The following is a 20,742-nucleotide window of genomic DNA, read 5'->3' on the forward strand; positions in this document are numbered from 1 at the left end:
CTGTAATCTCATCTCGTGCCACTGGCTCGTGTGCCTCAAGGAACACCTTCCGACCTCCGCGTTACAGATGTAACCACCGAAGTTACGCCACATTGCCCGGAGCCGCAGTTTTTAGAGGGGAGAAAGTCAAAAGGAAACTACTGTGTGAGTGCGGGCTACCATGGAAAAAGCTAGTAAAGATGGCAAGACAAACCCGGCAGCGACGGCGAGTCTTTTGTCAAAGATATTTTTCTGGTAAGTCCACAAAACGCACCGGGTTGTAAATACTGTTAGCCATTGTTAGCGGGGGATTTAAAATGAACAGAACACACCGAGACACCGTGTTTGTTCATATTTAAAATACTTTGTATTTTACTCAGTTGTAAAATGTACCTACTTATTAGATAAGTGTCAACTGACAACAACCTAAAACTACTGCTACCAGAAGTGTTTCCGTTGTACTTCGGTAAAAAGCGAATGTTAAAAAAGTTTCACTGTGACAAAAGATTTGAATGTAAATCAGTGAATATTCAACTGACATCATTCCCGGCACGTTTATGCAATGTCACTCTCTTGTTGAATCACTCGCTTTGGTTACTCAGTGGGAAAGTTGGACATGTGTGCAGTCTGTCTTTGAAACACACACAACACATTAGTTGCCTCCAGCCCATCAGAACATGAAGTACTGGTTCACCACGCTTATCACACTTGATGTTTTAAGGGCTTAATATGCATATGCACAGCTGCAAGTGCCCTGACAACACCATGTTAAATTGATGCTCATGTGAATAAACTCATGAACTGATGTGCTCTCTCTTTATGTCTTTCTCTCCATATCTTTCTCTTATTTCTGTGATTATTCCTCATTCAGGTGGCTCAATCCTCTGTTCAAAATTGGATACAAACGCAGGCTGGAGGAAGATGACATGTATGACGTGCTCACAGAGGACAGGTCGGACAGACTGGGTCAGGATCTGCAGAGGTAGACGAGCCTTTTAATCTTCTTTAAGCCTGTGAATAGTTACCACAGTAAACTATCACAGGTAGTGTTTTAACGCAGCAGTGGTACCAGTTTCACGTCACATGTATCTGTTCTCTAATAACATTATGACTTGCTATGAAGTTGCAATAATGGAGCCTCAACTTATGGTATCAACAGCTTCAGTTACCTGGAACATAATTTCCAGATATTCCAGGTTTCAAGTTATCACCACTTTACTCCAGAGTACTCCTCAGTGAAAGACATCCTTGATTCCGTGTGGTTAAAATCATATAAATGATTGTTTTTTCATATCAGTACACATAATACGTAATAACCGCTATAGTGGAGCTATAATCACTCCGCTCTAAATTGGAGATAACTGTTCAAAGCCATTGTCAGAGGCGAGCTTGTTTTCTTGTGTGTATCAGGAGATGAAAGATGTCTCAGTCGATATCTTGAACAGCTGTCAGTAGAATGAATCACACCCTCACCAACCACAAATTTCTTGATGATGAGCTCCTTTCAATTCACAGCACATCTATGGTGTTATTGTCAGAACAACCACTTCCATCTCTTTAACAACATACTGATCACCACATTTGCAAAACAACATGTCCCAGAACTATGATGCAAAGTAACAGAAAACTGTAATCTTTATTCAGTGTACATGACAAGCTGAATTAGTGTATGATATCTGTGACTTATTTGTGGATACTTTAAACCAACGCTTTTTATACAAGACATGCAATAAAGGAACTTGAACAAACTCATTAGGGTAGCAGCATCAAGGCCTGTTGCAGGCCAGACTGTGGAAACACGTGGTGTGTATCTCAAAGTTGAAACATCACGGCCTGTGGCTTCTTCTACTGAGCACAGCTCCTCATCAATACTTGGCTCACTGGTCATTGTCTGTGGGATCCCCTTCCCAATCACCACTGCCTCTGTCTCCTTCCAAAACACACAGATAAGATGATGCCAGTAGAAAGTACTTCTAAATGTGTTTTGACTAATGAAAAGTATTTGGAGATTACTTCTACTTCTCAGGTTATAACAAAGGATATTTTAAATTCATTACACTAACTGTTTGCACAAAAAAGACTTTGTTACTAGAAGAATGTAACCAGTGGTCCCCATATTTTTAGCTTGTTACCCTCCTTAACACTGGTTAGATATGTCAGACTGAAGATAACATTTCAGTAACTCACAACATAAGTAGTAGACTTTTTCTGCTTTGTCATCTTGTTAATTATCTCATAATTCCTACAGTTTATCTCATGACCCTCACTTCCTTCAACCTCCAGGTTGGGAAGCACTGATATAGACCATCAGCTTTGCAAAGATACCAACAATCACCCAATCTCAAAAACCCACCTACAGACCTAATAATGAAATGGTTAATGGTTAACTAGTTGCTGACAAAACCTTAAAGTTGAATGGTAGGTGGTCATGACCCATGTCACCTCTCGAGTGAAACATTATCAGGAAGCTGTGTACAAGTTTTCAAGTATATCCTCAACAGTGATGAACAAATGGAAAATGTTGTGTCAGATTAATGAGTAGATGTACACACAGAGCTCAAAGCATTGCGTTTTACAACATCTACAGGCTGCTAACAGGAAAAAACACTGGAATTTGTCTGGTTTTTAAACACAAACACCCACTCCGGTAACAGTGCACTCCACTTCCAGTCACAAAGTTCATTTAAACTCTGAGACAACAAAAAAGATGTATTAGTTGTGTCCTCTGCCTGTGTGGAAAAGTAGGCTTGTAGGCTCATTATTCACCGTAGAAATGTTGACTTCACGGCATCCAGCCCCTAAATTTTACACACAGATATTGATTAGTGGGTTATTTCATGGTCTGTATGCTAACAAGGTTTTTTGGTGGTAATGTAACCGCTTGTTGTCAGCTGTTTAATTGACAGTGAAATTTGAATTTATCGATGGTCAAATGAGCATGAAATCCTGTCCCTAAGGCATGCAACAATGAAATTAAATTGTTGCAGATGTTCAAAAGTTTTGTGACTGCACAAAGTCTGGTGAATAGTTGTTGCAGTTTCTATTGTAGTTTATTTCATGACTGGCTCACAGATAAATTCTGTGTTTCATCTCAGGAGGTGTAACAAATCAAAAGACCAAAACCAACAATGAACTGATGCCTCTAACAAGTACAAGCCTGATGTAACTTATTCCTGCACCATAGAGTTTTACTGTTGCCACACTGTTGCACTGGATGACCCTTATTTCCATTCATTCCCAAATACACTGTCCTGCTGCAGGAAATGCACACTAAAGCAGGAATTGTATATCAATCCACAGCTGAAAAAACGTGGTGCTTTGAGTAATGTTTTTTAAAACAGGAAATTACTGAGCTCCTTTTAAGAAATGAAACTATATATTGGTGAGCTGTTTTTAATGCGTCACACAGTGTGGGGAAGTTGGAAACTACCATGAGGTGGACTAATACCACCTCATGGTAGTTACCAGTTTTTGTATTTTTTATTGGATTTATGGTGCTAAGAAGCAACAACAGTCTTATCTTTTTAATTGATTTGCCTCTGAAGTGTGTGTTCTGAGATGCTTGACCTTAACCTGGATACAGATACATTTACTTGCAGGCAGAATAAACTGACACATGTTTAAGAAGGGTTCTCACTGGTCATAGGAGGAATTGTTTTGTGTCACTTTTCATGAACATGCTATAAGCGGTTTCTCAGCTACTGTTAGAACCCATTTCATGACCTGAATAAATGATGAGCAGTGCCTTTAAACAAGACCATTGGATGTCTTTCTCCTTCTGTCATGGAAATGAGGCTGCTTTACCCTTTTTGTAGCTTTTCAAAGTCATATAAAAGGGGATATGGTTTTATATCATGAAAGCACTTTATCTTTGTTATTCAAAGTTGTTAAATTTTACATCAGGACCGTGTGGGATGATCATTAGTACTGTTGCAACTACCACAGGAATCACCATTGGCAACCAAGACTGGCAGCTGTGGGTGTGTAAATTATCAGTGCAGGTTAGAACTTGTCTTTGACCAGATTGCCTGACTGATGCTTGTCTTATTAAGTGAAAGGGAAGTCTCAGTTTGACTCTGCAATTATTTGAACTCTGCTTGAGAGACGAGTCCTAACTCATCTGGATGGAGAGCTCGACTTCTTATAACATACAAAAAATGCATCAAGTAACGTGACATCTTTACATGACAGATACTGGGATCTTGAGGTCCAGAAGGCTACCAAAGACATGCGGACGCCTAGACTCACCAAAGTCATCATCAGGTGCTACTGGAAATCATATGCGGTGCTGGGATTCTTTACTCTGGTAGAGGTCAGTGTTTGGTCTGTGTTAAGCTTTGGAAATGAGGTGAATAGGGAGCATTAAGTCTCAAATGATTTTACATGCTGTTGAAACTCATTTTTTAATTATTTATTTATCAAGCAAAATCACTGGATCATTTTGATTCATGTATAAAAATAGTCAATATAAAAAAATACATATTTATATATAGTGGTTATTATATTGGTTGGTTTGTTAGCAACATTTACACAAAGAAAACTTGAGAAATGATGAATGTGTTGATTTCATCTCAGCCCAACAACCAAAGCAGTGTCACTGTTCATCAGACTTTGATCAGAACATGCTGTGATTTATCATGTTATCAGAGCTTTAAGAATATAATCATCCGCTGCCTCGCTGTAATTAATGTGTTGTGATGCTCACCCTTCTTCATCTCCTTCTCTGCATATCAGGAAGTCATTAAAGTGGTCCAGCCAGTCATCTTAGGGATGATGATTCAGTACTTTGAGAATTACAACCCAAACGATAAGAAGGCTTTATACGAGACCCTCGGCTACGCAGCTGCTTTGTCTATCTGCACCATCGGCCTGGCACTGCTCCATCACCTCTACTTCTACCACGTCCAGAGAGCAGGCATGAAGATCAGAGTGGCCATGTGTCACATGATCTATAAGAAGGTCAGTAGGAAGATGCATTGCTTTTGCGTGAGAAAGGAGAACAGAAAGTTCAGCTCAGTTGTCACTGAACACTGGTCAACTTTATATCAAGGGTACTAAAGGTCATTACTGCATTCTTGTGCCTGGAACAGTCTGCCAAGTTCTGTCATGTAATCCTTAAAGAGCTGTATTTGGATAAAAGGCACAAAAGCAGGATAAAGGTGAGAGCATGAATGACAACCTTTGAATGGGTTTGTTCAGCAAAATTAATTAAAAACTCCCTTTTGCATTTTATCCACACCCACTTATGTACAAGCACTTAACACTGTTTGAATGTACAGTGTAGGTGATATTTAAAATGTAGGGGTTTTGTGACTGATGTTGCTTTACTGATGGTGATTCTTCTCTTTTTCTAGGCTCTGTGTCTCAGCAGTTCAGCCATGGGAAAGACCACCACCGGCCAGATTGTCAACCTCCTTTCCAATGACGTCAACAAGTTCGATGATGTATGTGAAATTTAAGGCTTTTGGAAAAGAAAAGACACACATGTTGCTGTTTCTACTGCAAGGTCAAGGCAGTATTGACAGTTCTTAATGGTATCACTTTTAACAACTTAACTAAAAATGATCCAGAGAGCTGCACTGACACCATTATCTAAAGCTAACTAAACTTAAAAATATAGGCCTGTACAACTGAAAGATTATATATAATTAAAGCTAAATATTGTGATATTATTAATTGACAGAAGGCCTTGTAGAGCAGCTGACGTAAATGTTACGCAGTCAAGATCACACCAGAGATTACTACCTGGATGACTGAGAATCTGCGTAGATTCTTAACTGGATCAGATATAACGTGAAATGAGGTGTCACCTGGTGATGTAAACTAGAGGAATGCGTCTGACCTAATTTTGCAAGTGAGCACATATGAAGCGTTTAAGTTCCTGGCATGATTGTACCAGGTGTATTGGTTTGATGGGTGTGACACATGACATGAGTCAGCACTGTCCTGACTGTGTTTACTCAGAGAAACTCTAACTCTCTGGCAGCTCTCTCCTAGCGTGAGGTTCAGACTTGATTATGCTCTGAGCCTTTGTGGCACCAATCCAAGTGTCTCATTGGAGTGTTGAGTTTCAGTTCAATCAGGGGGTCGAGCCTGCAGCGAACCTGCTGTGAAAACTCCACAGTTTCTTCAGGGCATTTTGCTTCTTGGCAGTGGGCTGTTAGTCACACCATGTCATTCCCACATGGTGGTTTGCACTGAGGTCTTTTGAAAGTCCCTGTTGAGTGACTCTGCCCCTTGTGTAAAAACTGCCCAGTTCTGAATGACAGGAGTTTACACACGTCACCAGAACTAACTTTGATCATCACTCTGACTCAGATGTGTTTCCCGATATTTGTGATGAGAAATTGTTGTGTCTTGCATCTACCTGTTTTCTGGTGCTGATCATATTACAGCATTTTCACAGCAAATTCTCTTAAACAGGTGACTATCTTCCTGCACTTCCTGTGGGTCGGGCCCCTCCAGGCAGCTGTGGTCGTGGGGCTGCTGTGGTTGGAGATTGGTCCGTCATGCTTGGCAGGCATGGTGGTCCTAATGTTCCTGATGCCTGTGCAGACCCTATTTGGAAGGCTCTTTTCTAAGTTCAGGTAACACTCACACTAAGATGAGTAATATACATTTAAGTGACAAGAGTGAGAGTTACCACTTTTAAACAAATGATCTCTAGATCAAGTAGTAAATAAAAGAGGTGTTTCTAGTCTACAGATTTGTTGTGACTGAAATAACTACTACCTAACTAACTGACTCACTGAGTTAGCTGAAAACAACTATGTCCACACTAAACTCACCGCTCTCTGTTCACACTACTACTACTGCTACTACTCTGCAAAATTGAGTTTTAAAACACTGCCTAACTAAGCATTTGCAAAACAATGACATAAACCTGTGTCGTGAGGGCAGGGGGGCTGTGTGGCAGTGAAGTTAACACCTTCCTTATGTTTCTCTGTGATTGTTTAGATTTTAGTTTGTTTGTGATTTCGTCAGATGACGTTGTACCCATAAAATAATGATTTACTTCACTGGTTTGTTTGTGGCAGTTTTAACCAGATGTTGGCTGTGATGCAGTTTTGTTGCACGCAACTAACAGGAATGAGAGAGCGTAGTCATTTTTCATCATTCTGGTTCATTGATATGTAAGTACTGGAACACTAAAATTCTTACTTGAAATCAGCTGACTCTGAAATGTTTCCAGCTGGCCGAGACTGAAACTACATGTCTGTACATGTCCAGGTAGCACTGGACAAGGTTCAAGTAACATAGTTGTAAAGCAGCATGAATCCTAGTTTATGACCTCCTCCTTACAACACAAACAGCACTGCACTCTGGATCTCCCTGTTTACTGACTGAGGTGTAATTCCAACTGGCAAAACTGATTTTAGTCTATTTCAAATAGCCTCAAGTAGAAGTTCCTGTTTGTTAAGTAAGCACAGCCTAATGGATACAGAAATGTGTTTTACATTGTGTAGAAAAGAATTTGCAGTCACATAAAAACATATTATGAATGTTGACAATATTGTTTCTTTTGTATTAGACTATATTTAAACTGTGATCTTCAACTTGTCTTCACAGGAGTAAGACAGCAGTTCTGACTGACAGCAGAATCCGTACAATGAATGAAGTGGTGTCTGGAATTAGGATCATTAAGATGTACGCCTGGGAGAAACCATTTGCTGCTCTGGTCTCTGAGGTCAGAAGGTAAAAACATGTTTTTAGATCAAAGTAAGATTTTAATACATACTGGTTCTGAAATGAGATATCTACAAATCTGCATTACTTTATAAGGTAGTGCTCTCTTTTTTTTTACTTTAGTGTCCATAGATTATGTCATAATTAAGTTTCATTATTTACAGCATGTCTGATTATTACGTTACCATTGTATATTTGTTTCAGTAGATATCCACCAGTCACAGAAACCAAGTTACAAATTGAGAACGCTCTCCTCTGTTTTTCTTAGCTGTGTCATTGTACATAAAGCTTACTTATGTTTTTATACTTACATTATAATCTGATCCACACCAGGATAAATTATTATCAGAATACAGATAATACTTTATGTGCACTAGTGTGTCTATATCCTGAACTAACAGCTGTCTAAATCATCCCACAGTTTTCAGAGTGAGAGACGCACTGCACCACATGTGAACAAAGCCAGTGAGCCGTTTTTTCCCCATTTGTTTCAGTGATATTTAGCAGATGATCACACCTCTACAGTGCTGCTGTTAGATTGGCATTTTGTTAATGTTGAGGTCAGTGAGTGTCTGTCTAAATCCTCTGCAGACCCTCATGCTACATAACTCACACTGACATCCTCTCTCCTGGTGTAGGCCTAAAGCCTGCACCGAGTGTCTGCACTGTAGAGTCAACAAATCCACAGGTTAACACTAACCTGATAACGTTCGTTATATATAGCCTGAGAATGGTTAAAACCAGGATTAGTGCATGTGTAAAGATACTAATTGACAGATGATGTTGATGGTATAGCACAGAACAGAAAGATGAATAAAGTTACATTTGAAATGATAGAATTATTATAAAATGTAATAAAATATTCTAGTGAAAAATTCAGAGTTAGTGTCGGCTACAGAAACGGCCCGAGGCTGTAGATTCATGTTGTGTTCAAGTGGCGTGTACTGTTTGGTGCGCTCGATTGAAACCACACTCGCACTCAGCTGGGTGGTGTCTTAGATGTGTTTAAAAATTACTAGTCTAATTGGTTTTGAAAGTGAGACATGTCCTTTAGACTGATTTTTTTTTTCTACATAAAACTTCCAAGGGGCTTATTCTAACAGATGAAGAAAAAAGATATTTAGAACACACACATTTGTGATGGTCGTCTTTGGTTAGTTAAATTGATTCCATTTGTGTGCAGCACAAGCAAGTCTCATTCCTCAGTTGTACTGATCCTCCATCAGTGTTCAATAGAAACAAATTACAGTTTGGTTTCTTGATGAGTTGATGCTGCTCTGTAGTGCTGCCAGTTCTTGTGATCAGGAGTTCATCTTAGTCTAAGAGAGTTCATTGCTCATGGCTACAGCAACCTACACCACATGGCTTTGTTTTTTGCATGTTTTTTTTAAAATTTTATTTGCATCTAATTGTAAAGCCTTTATCTATACCTAGTGTCTGGATCTGTATGAAAACAGTCATGAAAACTGTTTTTCTTTTGTTTTTCTTTTCTTTATGCTGTTGATGTTTTAATGCTATTAATTAAACATCTGATGGTTTACACAGTACATCACATGCATAACTAAATTTAAATTGGGGAAGAAATTAAATTCTAAATCAAGTTTCTAGTACCTTTTTAAAATGTTCTATCTGTTGGATGATTTATTAAGTGTGATTTTTTTTAAACACAGTCATGTGTATGAGCAGACATAAACAAGGCTCTGTGTACAGATATGTGTAACAATGTCAGCTTTGTGAACTGGTTTGGTTTTGGGCAGAATTTGGGCAAATTATTTCCTGCTCTGCCTGTACCATCCACTGCTCCATTTCCCTCACCGCATTTAGCCAGGCACGCAGCTATTTAAATCCTCCTCTGCCAAACACTTCATACATCTCCTGTGTCACTCCTGACCACTGCTGATCTGGATCAGGAGTTTTATTCAAGGATTAAAGCAAATCCTCATGTGCTTCTAATAAAGGCATTTTTGGATTTCTTGACAAGATACAACCATTCACATCTTCATTATTATGAGGAAATTTCACTTCTCATATTGGTTACCATCAGTCCATGTATGATGCTGCAGTAAAATGAAGCTTTAAGTTAGGTCATGTGATTTTTTTAAATTTTTTTTTTTTTTGTCGTTTCAGGAAAGAGATCTCCAAGATAATGAGTAGCTCCTACCTTCGAGGTCTCAACATGGCCTCCTTCTTTTGCGCCAGCAAGATCATCGTCTTCATCACCTTCACCCTCTATGTCCTCCTGGGAAATACTATCTCAGCCAGTCGTGTGTTTGTGACGGTGTCACTCTACACCGCCGTGCGGCTCACCGTCACACTCTTCTTCCCTAGTGCCATCGAGAAGCTGTTTGAGAGCCGTGTCAGCATTCGCAGGATTCAGGTAGGGTACTCTAATATTTTGAGAATTTATAACAATATGTTTAAACTTAAATGCAACACAAAAATGCAGAATTTATTATAATTTCATACACATTTTAATAAAGTTGTATTCATAAAACAGCATATTTTTCAGTGGTATCAGCTGCTTCAAAAAAGCTTGCTGCTTTTAAGTCTGAGGAAGGAGAAAATACAAGTCAATACAAGAGATAGGCCTGGCACAACTTCAGTGCATGTTTAAGGACACTGTCTTCCTTGGAAATGACTGCTCCCTCATATAGTTGACAGAAAGGCACGCGCCTGCAGAGTACAGCCATACCTCTCTCTGGTCAGTGTGCAGAAGCCTATTTACACCTGGAAATTTACTTAATACCATCTATATCTGGAGGTTTTGTGTACTTCTGCATTATCTCTGCAGACCTCTTTTCATATTCGCTTCCCAAGTTATTTCTCTTTTCATAGAGTCTTCAATACACACAGTGTTTCATCAAGCTTATAGAAGCAGATCAGAGGTGGCAGTATTTGGCTTCATCCAGCTCTTGTGCTGATATTACAGTTGAGGCTGCTGATGACTTATTATTTAATCCCTGTACTGCCTCTGTCACATTGCATCAACTTGAATGTTGGGTTCTGTAAAGCCACCACTTCCCCCTTTCTCTTTCTTTCATAAAGATAAGACCATCTTGAAATGTAATTTTAAAACTGACAGTTATGTAACATTATCTAATGATTTACCCGACCACTGCAGGAAATGACTCCGCCAAAAACATCTCTTGATTCCTTACGTGTGCATGTTACATAATACTTGTGGAGACAATAGTGTATGCAAATTCACTGTTTATGATGGATGGGATTTTATACGACTCTATTTTTTTTATTGTCCAGGAGTTCTTGATGCTGGATGAAATCACAAAAGGCAGCACTGCACTGCCGCAGGAAGAGAAGAAGGATGCTTCTGTGGAGATCCAGGATCTGTTCTGCTACTGGGACAAGGTCAGATACCTTGGTCTCACTAGTATATGCTGCATACACAGGTTTCAGTTGTGTACTCTGCACTATGCCTTCAGGTTGCAGATAAAAAACAAACATGTTTAAATTACTAATTTAAATACAGGCTTCTTTATGCTAAGTGTGCACTGTGTGGCTGTGTTATTTACAGAAACTTCACTATCCTTTTTTCTACAGAGTCTGGATGCTCCATCCCTGCAGAACATCTCCCTCACTCTGAACTCAAATCAGTTGCTGGCTGTAATTGGACCAGTGGGAGCTGGAAAGGTCAGTTATCTACACACTTCATCTTTTCAGTCAAACAGCAACTAGAATCTTCCCTGCATCATCAGTCAGCTCATGCCTTACCTCTCTTTGTGCCTGCATGTCCATTCAGTCCTCCCTGCTGAGCTCCATCCTGGGAGAGTTGCCCACTGAAAAAGGTGTGCTGAAGGTCAAAGGTCAACTGACCTACGCTGCTCAGCAGCCCTGGGTGTTCCCTGGAACCATCCGCAGTAACATCCTGTTTGGGAAAGAGCTGAACACCCAGAAGTACGAGAAGGTCATCAGAGCCTGTGCTCTAAAGAGGGTGAGAGATTTGATTATGACATTAGATTACATACATTTATACCAGATACACATTATCATTTGAATATATAGAGAAAACTTAAAACAAACAAACAAACAACAAAACTTAGAAAAGAGAGTTGGAGCTTTCTTCTAAGCCCTTAATGCAACACCATCAGATGAGAAGCAGAGTATTTAATATAATAAAAAACATGCCTGCTGAAACATTATGAAATAGCAGTAACATCAGCAGATAGAAGCAGCATATGTAAGAAGATAAGATAAGTTTCTGATTTCCACGAAATGCATTCATTGTAGCCATAAAAAGTAATGATTCAGTCAGTCAAAAGTTATAGACACTGGATGCTATAGTTGGTATAAAGTTATGGTTTGTCACTCTAATGTTGTAATCGACACTCGGTGTAAATGCAGTATGGGGTCCTGTAGGAATGGTGAGTATTATTTTTTCCTCACTGTTCTTTCATATGAGTTGATCTATAAGCCTGAGTGAAACCGACTCCTTGTTTTTTGGCCTGAGGCATCAGTTACCAAGACAACTGACCTCAGTGTTAACTCGAGCTCTCTCTGTAAGACTGAAGAGCCAGGGTTAATCCCAAAGTTAGCTAGCTAACCCACTAATCCTTGTTTACGAGACAGGCTCCTGTCTTGATGTTGCACTAGTGCAACAGTTTACTGCAATATTGAGGAGAACAGTAATCTTGCCCAGTCTGTTAAAGCTGTATGGATCTATCATTACTGAGTGAATTATATTGAGTTTGTGGGCAGATGGAGCATGTGGTGAGAGCATGATGACTAACAACACTGGAATTGTTTTTGATGCTGAATCAATTGAGTGGCTTCCTGTGTAGAGGGAGTTAGCAGCTGGTAGCAGCAGGATACTGTCTGAGGCACACAGGTAGCACCCAGCAGTATGGCCTGGGAAACAGAGTATCATCACACTGATCATATAACCGGTAAGGTTGATTGTTAACTGGATAGTTGGGATTTTTACTTATTGAAAGTCTGAAAACAACATAAGTCTAATTCAGGCTGGGATGTGGCTTCTTATACTAACAACATTTTCTGCCAATTTTAAGGCAGTTTTGATTATCTTACGTGAGCGCTTTCTGTTTTTGGCTGCACTCTTCTCACTGATTTGAAGGAGTATGGCTTAGTTGGAAAAATGTGGTGTCACGCAGCTCCAAGCACCAGTCTACCGTAAATCAAATCTGATCAAACCACACCCACACAGTTCTGATGAAGCTGATTTGCTGAGTTTTTGACCCTCAAACAGCCTCTGATAACCAAAGATGTTTTTTCTAATGTTTACTTTAATCGTTGCTTATATAGCCACGATTTACAAAGACTGGTGATGATTATAAAATCAAGTTTTCATGAGTTTTAAGACACTGACACATACCTATTAGCTAATATAAGCCGAGGCTATGTGTCTTTAGATGTGAGAGTGCCAGATCAGAAAGAACGGCAGCAACCGATGCGTAACTAATGGCAACTAACAAAAGATGCTACATTAGCTGTTAAAACAAGCTGACTAGGTGCTGTTCATTTATCCCTCAGCCACTGACAGTAGGTACCTGACAAAAGGAGCCTCAGGCAGCAGCATTATCTGTTTGCTAACTGTATTTGAATGGCAGTGTGATGCACATAGAGGACTCTACAGACTGTTGTGGACTTAACAATGCTGCTTTGTAACTTCCTGCTCATGTTGGGCAGCAGGGAGGTCTCCAAATGCAAGACTCTAATCCTCTGTGTAATCTCAATTTTATTATTGTGCTAAATGCTTTGTTGCTTTCTTTGGGCAGTGCAGTACCATATACCAACTGCAAGACTTAAAACACAGGACGCCTGTTGGTTTCTCAGATGTCTGAGTTTGAACTATGATTGCACTTCACCTGGCTGGAGGAGAGGTTATTGAAACTGACTCACAAGTAATTCATTTACTTGTGAGTTGTGATTTGTTGCACTGTTCACTCATGACTGGGTAAAAGGACCAAATTACAAAACACCACCACAAAATATAATGTTCTGTTCTGACGCAGACCAGACACAGCAGGCAATACTACCAGACTTATCTTGGTAGTATTGCCTGGTGCGCACACACACTCTCCCTCTCATTTAATATGTGACTTATTTCTATACTATAAACCAGGTTCATGTTTTTATATGCAGTCATTTAATGTGCCTGTCAGATTTCATTGAACAACACCAATGTGCTGACTCAAGCAGTTGACATAACCGCATGTGTGTCAAGAGTCACTTAACATGCAGGTAAGTAACTCAGTGATGTCTCAGTGATCAGTTTCTATAATGATTCCCACATGATTGTGTAAGAGTTTAGAAACCTGTTCATAGCTCATTAGACAGGTTTCCTAACTGTTATACAAATGCACACATGTAAAAACACACACAGTCATGGTGCTTGGAAATAGGGCTGAACATAACGATTATTCTCAATATTGATTCATTGACGATTATTGTTTTGTGTCTTATATGTTGAATAATTAGTAAAAAGCACATCACAATTCTTATAGCCAAAGAGATATTTACTCATGCTTGATAAGATAATATTTATAGGAGTGAAGGTACTAATCGGCACAAATATTTGTATGGATGTCTGTAATGTGCTGGAAAGAAAGAAAATTTCTGAAGAAATCCAAATAAAACCTTGCCCAATCTCCCATATTGATATTAATCTTATCGTTGCTGCCGTTTCATCAGAGCTGAGCTCACTGAGTGTGATGGAAAGGATCTGCAGAGGTAGAAATATTCTCGATGCCCCTATTAAATAAAAACATGCTTTTAGCAGCAAAATGCATTCCATTGCTGCATGTGCTCAGATGTGAGAATCTCATCACTAGCTAGCTTTGACAGTTGACCTTTGTTTTCTCAAATCTGTGTCTGTGTTTTAACTGACACAGAATTATTGTATTAATATTTTGCATATTGAATATAATAGGTAGTAGTAGTAAATAGTTTTAGTGTTACCACTCCTCTGTTTTGGTGTTTGTTAACTCTACATGATCTATATTGTGCTTTCCTTTGGTGCAGGATCTGGAGCTGCTTCCAGATGGAGACCTGACACTGATTGGAGACCGAGGAGCCACACTCAGCGGGGGACAGAAAGCTCGGGTCAACCTGGCGAGGTGTGAGGACAGCCTAAATTTACATGGTTTTGATTGATGTCCTGAAGAAATTCTTACTTGATGAATAGACAAGACTGATAAGACTGTGTGACATAAGTTAGACGTAAGTTTATTCAACATCAGATTGTCATGGAGGCTGTCATGTTCAGAGCAGGTTACTTTGAGTTCACTAAAGCTGCTTCTGTTGGCCCCTACCTGACTGGGAGGTTTAACATTCCTTAAACATTAAGATTCACAATGGGCAGTTTAAAACCAGCATAAAAATCAAAGCAGCAGAACCAGAGCTAGTCTTTTTAATTCCACACATTCTTCTATCTCCTTAAAAGGTAGCACTTAACCCACAATGCAACTGGGCTGGCAACAGTGCAATCAGAGATTCAGGTGTGTTATTTTACAAGTCTCTGCTAAAAAAGCACACCTGACATGTTGTCATTTATAGTCTCAAATGACAACAGTCAACTTTTTCACATATGCTGTAGCACTGCCCAACACCTGGAAACACACTTTGATGTGTAAAATAAGTAGAGTTCCCAGTGAGAGAACGTTTAAACAACAGTGACCAAAGAAGTTGATAGATATAGATGCAAAAATGCAAACATATACATCACAGAAACACAAAATAACAGCATTAACAAGTCATCCTCAAGGACGCTGATCTGAGCTTTGAAACAGTGAGATGATGGGTTACAATTTCAAAAACGTCTCTGTATTAGGAGAGGAAAAGTAAAGCTTAAATGATTGAGAAATATTTCCAAGGAAGCAAACATGTCTTACAGATTAGAAGCAGCATGATTTCCAGAGTCAAAAGGTAGCAATATATTATCTGTTTATTGACTCAGTGCTGGCTGGAATTAAGAATTTAGCTTCTATAAAGGAAGTTAGTATAGCCCAACAACTATATGATGCTGGTGCTGTTGCTTGGAAGGTAAAGAAAACCCTATGGTCAGAGTACGTGGGGAACATGCTTTGAATCTTGTGATATTTTTCAATGTGATATTGATATCACCACTTGTACTGATAAACATAACAGAAAAGACATGAAATAATATGAAAGAAAAACCAATGACTGGAATGTTCCCCGTGGTGTAATAGCTAAATTCTATCAGCAGATGCTAACAAAACGATGTGTGTGTGTGTGCGTGTGTGTGTGTGTGTGTGTGTGTGTGTGTGTGTGTGTGTGTGTGTGTGTGTGTGTGTTTCAGGGCAGTGTATCAGGAGGCAGATATCTACCTCCTGGATGATCCGCTGAGTGCTGTGGATGCTGAGGTTGGGAGACACCTCTTTGAACAGTGAGTGACTTCAGAATCAAGTATTTGAGACTCTTTCTGCTCAGCAAATGTGACCCATCCAGTTCATCAAGTGTGAGTCTGAGTGGCTGAATTCCCTCTATACGTCTGCACATGCTTTCACACGCAAATACTCCAGCTGCAGGTTAAGGTCTCGTGCAATATTAAACCACAACATGTGCCAAACAGGAAAATACTGGAGTGTTCTGGTCAACACACACTGGAAGAAGGCTTCAGACCTGGAGCGGAAAGCCTTCAGTGCCAGATCACAGCAGGACAGAGTTCCAGTAAAAGAAGGCGGCGTGTATCTGCACTCTTACTGTACATGACGTCTTTAGCTTTTTGCTGCTCTACCCCATACAGCAGCAGCCTGTTGGTTTATAGTATTGTTGTAGGGTTGGTTTTTGGACTGTGTTGCTTTGTAATGAAAGGCATCTCAAGTGAGAAGAGACAAAGATCAAGGAAAGTTTTAGAACTAAGGCAGGAAGAGGTGCGGTGCTGCTGGTGTCAGACAGACAATTGAACTTGGCCCCACTCTTCCTGTTCCACTCTTCCTCTTAGATAATACAGTCCCACAGAACATTACATAACAACTGTTATAAGGGCACGCATTTTAAATGTGAAAATTTGTTTTTTATTCTTTTTCTCAAGAAGTTGCTGCAATTTGTTAATAAGACAGTGACATGATCTTTACTGTATGTCTCCATATCAGGTGTATCTGTGGTCTGCTGAAGAATAAGCCCCGAATCCTGGTCACCCACCAGCTGCAGTACCTGAAAGCAGCAGACCAGATTCTGGTCCTCAAGGAGGTTGGTGCCTGTTCACATCAAAAAATAATCCACACATACCTAAACTTCACTCTGTGTACTGTATTTACACTCTGACCAAAGAAATAATATTACACCAAAATCAATGGAAATAATAACGAAAACTTAACACTGTACACTGTATTAGTGTGATGTACATTATGGCTCCCAACTAATTGAGAGGTTCAGTACTTCCTTTTTCCCATTGACTTAGTTGTTTCTTGTTTTCTTAAGGGTCAGGTCTGCCTGGTGGACCTTCCTTTGTCACACCTGACAGTGTCACATAATTCTCTCATTCCTCCATGTGACTGTCTCGTCTCCTCGTCCTCCTCCCATTAAACCGGACCACTGTAGTTTATAAAGACAGTTATTTCTTCCATGAAGCCCAGTGTATTCTCATAGCAGTTGCATATTTTCAGTTAATACATGTTCAAACCTGTATTTTAAAGAAATAAGAAGATATTTCAAATCTGGAGTTCTGTAAAATTTTCTGTGGATGTTTGTTGGTCCCAGAATATCAAACCTGTCCTGTACTGCCACCATCAGGCCATCTTACATGTTATGAATATGAAAATTTAATGGGAAGATTGTCATGGCCCTTACTTAAATGAGTCTATGAGCTTTCCTCTAGCACCACCCTCTGGTCATATCACATACTGTACTGATTTTATTTAGTATTTTATCTTTTATTGAGATTATCTGCAACTGCAGTGTTGATGTTTGGCACCAGTATGTTTTTCCTTGAAACAGCATGATGAACATTACAGCCTGTTTATGTCAGCAGTGAGACTTTACACTGTTAGTGTTTCAGGAGGTCAGCACCAGCATATCAGTAGAATGACATGTATTAACCATAAACTTGTCAAAGGTTTGTGTAAACATGATGAGGTAGTGTTTAGGTGCTGGCAGTGGCATGTAAACATGAGTACAAATGTGCAGATTGTTCCTTGTGTCAGGGTCACATGGTGGCAAAGGGGACGTACATGGAGCTGCAGCGGTCTGGAGTGGACTTCACCTCCCTGCTGAAGAAAGAGGAGGAAGAGGAGCAACAGCTGCCTCCTTCAGACGTCCCCACCAGGAGCAGAACTCTGTCCCAGAATTCAGTGCTCTCTCAGTCCTCCTCTGTGCAGTCGGTCAAAGATGGAGACCAATTACCGGTTGGTACATTATCTTTATTATTTTCATTTTCATTTTCACTTCATTATTATCAGTATGCCGTGGAATCTCTAAAACTGTGCACAGTGATCATGATGAGTTGATCCAGAGTTGTCCTCACAGGCAGAGCCGGTGCAGACGGTGGTAGAGGAGAGTCGAGCTGAGGGAACCATCGGAGTGAGTCTGTACGTCAAATTTCTAAGAGCTGGAGCAAGCATCTTTACTCTGCTTGTTGTCTTACTGGTCAACCTCCTGGCTCAGGTACGCAAGAAGACACAGAGAAAACTAATTATTTTTAGAATTATTTCACTTTCTACATGTTTGCTCACTGAGAGAATGTGAAAGAAGTGATGACATGAGAAGTATAAATCCTTTACGATTACCTCTTTCCCCTTGTAGGTAGCATACATCATGCAGGACTGGTGGCTAGCTTACTGGTCAGTATGAAAACCATTAAGAAGACATAATTCTCCTCAGTGTATTTAGGTATTTTATTTATTTTTATTTGTATTTATTTGTATTTATTTTTTAAGTCATTTCATACTTGTTTCTGACTGATCAGGGCTGATGAGCAAGAGAAGCTCGGTGATTATAACAGCACTATCATCCACAACGGACAGAACATCACCAAAGAGCTGGACACAGCTTTCTACCTGGGCGTTTATGGGGGTAACCTGAAAACACACTATGTTATTTACTCTGCTCAGTGTGTCTCCTGCACTGTGCGTACTGTGTGATGTGTCAGTCAGGTAAAAGAGGATATTTTTTACAGGTTTGACAGCAGCCGTCATCGTTTTTGGCTTCATGAGGAATCTGCTCCTGTTCAATGTGCTGGTGAGGTGCGCACAGGCTCTGCACAACTGCATGTTCAACTCCATCCTCAGAACACCTGTGCGCTTCTTTGACATCAACCCCATCGGTGAGCAAAAGTTTACACATCAGCGCATTTGGCAAAAAGCATAAACTGACTGACTTAAGAAAAAGATGTCATCTCGAGTGCTTAGTTTACAGTTCAGTAGTTTGATGATCTGTGTTCTGTCTCACCTCAGGAAGAGTTCTCAACAGGTTCTCTAAGGACATCGGTCAGCTGGATTCTAACTTACCGTGGACCTTTGTGGACTTCATCCAGGTGAGGACAGATGTCAGAGCACTGACGCAGCAGCTCATTCAATTCACTCATGGTTTGACTCAGAGGATCAGTGACTGTTCAGTTTTCACATCAGAAATCTTTTTTGTTTCTGTGAGCAGGTGTTCCTGCAGATTCTCGGGGTGATCGCTGTCTCTGCGTCAGTGATCCCCTGGATCCTCATCCCCGTTCTGCCCCTCCTCCTCATCTTCCTCTACCTCCGACGTTATTTCCTGCAAACCTCCAGAGACATCAAACGCCTCGAGTCCACCAGTGAGTGTCCCACTTGTTAGGTTCTTTGATTTTCATGTTAAAGACCACATAGTTGAAGGGCTTTGTACATCTTAAAGGCTGTGTGAAAAAACCATAAACTCGCCCTCTGTGTGTTGTGTGCCCTGCAGCTCGGAGTCCAGTCTTCTCCCACCTGTCTTCGTCTCTTCAGGGTCTGTGGACGATCCGAGCCTTCGGAGCCGAGGAGAGGTTCCAGAAAGCCTTTGATGCTCATCAGGACCTGCACTCAGGTTCTCCTCAGCCTCATCACTTTAACATTCACTATTCATCAGTGTGAAGCCTGTGTGACCTGTTAGTCCAGTGTCAGTAACATGTTGTCCTCCTCCTGAACAGCGGCCTGGTTCCTGTTCCTGACCACCTCTCGCTGGTTCGCCGTCCGACTTGACGGCATCTGCTCCATCTTCGTTACCATTGTCACGTTTGGCTGCCTTCTGCTCAGAGACCGTGAGGAAATTTTTAGTATTAGAACTTTGGTTTTGTGCTGCTGCCCACCACTGAGGGCATGATGATTCTTTATAAACACTCCAAGTGAAAAACTTTTTTTTTTCCTCTCTTCCTCTCAGAGCTGGATGCTGGCTCTGTGGGTTTGGCTCTGACCTACTCCATCACACTGATGGGCATGTTCCAGTGGGGTGTGAGGCAGAGTGCAGAGGTGGAGAACATGGTAAGATATTCAGTGTGTCTTTGGTTTTATTTGGTTTGACCTCCTGGTCTCTTTCTTCAGTCTGTGCATGTGTGTGCTGCTGTCTTCAGATGACGTCAGTAGAGAGGGTAGTGGAGTACACTGAACTGGAGAATGAAGCACCCTGGGAAACCCAGAAGCGCCCACCTCCTGATTGGCCCAGCAAAGGCCTGGTGACTTTCGACCACATCAACTTCTCCTACAGCAGCAACGGACCGCTGGTGCTGCAGGACCTGAAAGCGATGTTCAGACCCAAAGAGAAGGTCAGACACATTCGTCATCAGACGGCCAGACACTGTCTGTCTGACGTGATGTTAAAGCTCAGCTGATGTTGTTTGTTCCTGTGTGTCAGGTTGGTATTGTGGGGAGAACAGGTGCTGGGAAAAGCTCCCTGGTCTCAGCTCTGTTCCGCCTGGCAGAGCCTCAGGGAAAGATCTACATCGATGGTGTTCTGACCTCAGAGATCGGCCTCCATGACCTGCGCCAGAAGATGTCCATCATCCCTCAGGTAAACATGATGAGACCTTTACTACCTGTGTAACATTAACACTGTAGAGTAATGAGCTCATTGTTGCATTTAAACTGTTACTGTAGCTCAGGAGAACAGTAAACCTTGAGGATCATACCAAGAACAATAAAT

At 40.6% G+C, this 20,742-nt stretch overlaps 1 protein-coding gene across 2 annotated transcripts in view; it reads left to right on the top strand.

Moving 5' to 3' along the window:
* Positions 1-20,742, top strand: part of LOC108880193 (ATP-binding cassette sub-family C member 4) — a 26,783-nt gene continuing 6,041 nt past the window's right edge. For both annotated transcript variants that reach the window (XR_001960435.2, XM_018671606.2), the window contains exons 1-26: positions 1-234; positions 851-961; positions 4,171-4,291; positions 4,714-4,938; positions 5,334-5,423; positions 6,403-6,566; positions 7,549-7,674; positions 9,793-10,042; positions 10,924-11,031; positions 11,224-11,313; positions 11,423-11,614; positions 14,662-14,756; positions 15,959-16,045; positions 16,755-16,851; positions 17,805-18,005; positions 18,127-18,264; positions 18,403-18,440; positions 18,566-18,672; positions 18,776-18,922; positions 19,053-19,132; positions 19,252-19,402; positions 19,531-19,650; positions 19,754-19,864; positions 19,984-20,084; positions 20,174-20,365; positions 20,455-20,610. Coding sequence is in view for 1 of the 2 variants with exons in the window: in XM_018671606.2 (XP_018527122.1) it covers positions 161-234; positions 851-961; positions 4,171-4,291; positions 4,714-4,938; positions 5,334-5,423; positions 6,403-6,566; positions 7,549-7,674; positions 9,793-10,042; positions 10,924-11,031; positions 11,224-11,313; positions 11,423-11,614; positions 14,662-14,756; positions 15,959-16,045; positions 16,755-16,851; positions 17,805-18,005; positions 18,127-18,264; positions 18,403-18,440; positions 18,566-18,672; positions 18,776-18,922; positions 19,053-19,132; positions 19,252-19,402; positions 19,531-19,650; positions 19,754-19,864; positions 19,984-20,084; positions 20,174-20,365; positions 20,455-20,610 (3,372 nt within the window). In the remaining variant the exon portion in view is untranslated. The remainder of the gene's footprint in view (positions 235-850; positions 962-4,170; positions 4,292-4,713; positions 4,939-5,333; positions 5,424-6,402; positions 6,567-7,548; positions 7,675-9,792; positions 10,043-10,923; positions 11,032-11,223; positions 11,314-11,422; positions 11,615-14,661; positions 14,757-15,958; positions 16,046-16,754; positions 16,852-17,804; positions 18,006-18,126; positions 18,265-18,402; positions 18,441-18,565; positions 18,673-18,775; positions 18,923-19,052; positions 19,133-19,251; positions 19,403-19,530; positions 19,651-19,753; positions 19,865-19,983; positions 20,085-20,173; positions 20,366-20,454; positions 20,611-20,742) is intronic.

This window comes from Lates calcarifer, linkage group LG7_2 (assembly GCF_001640805.2).
Source record: "Lates calcarifer isolate ASB-BC8 linkage group LG7_2, TLL_Latcal_v3, whole genome shotgun sequence".
NCBI classification, from domain to species: Eukaryota; Metazoa; Chordata; class Actinopteri; family Centropomidae; genus Lates; species Lates calcarifer.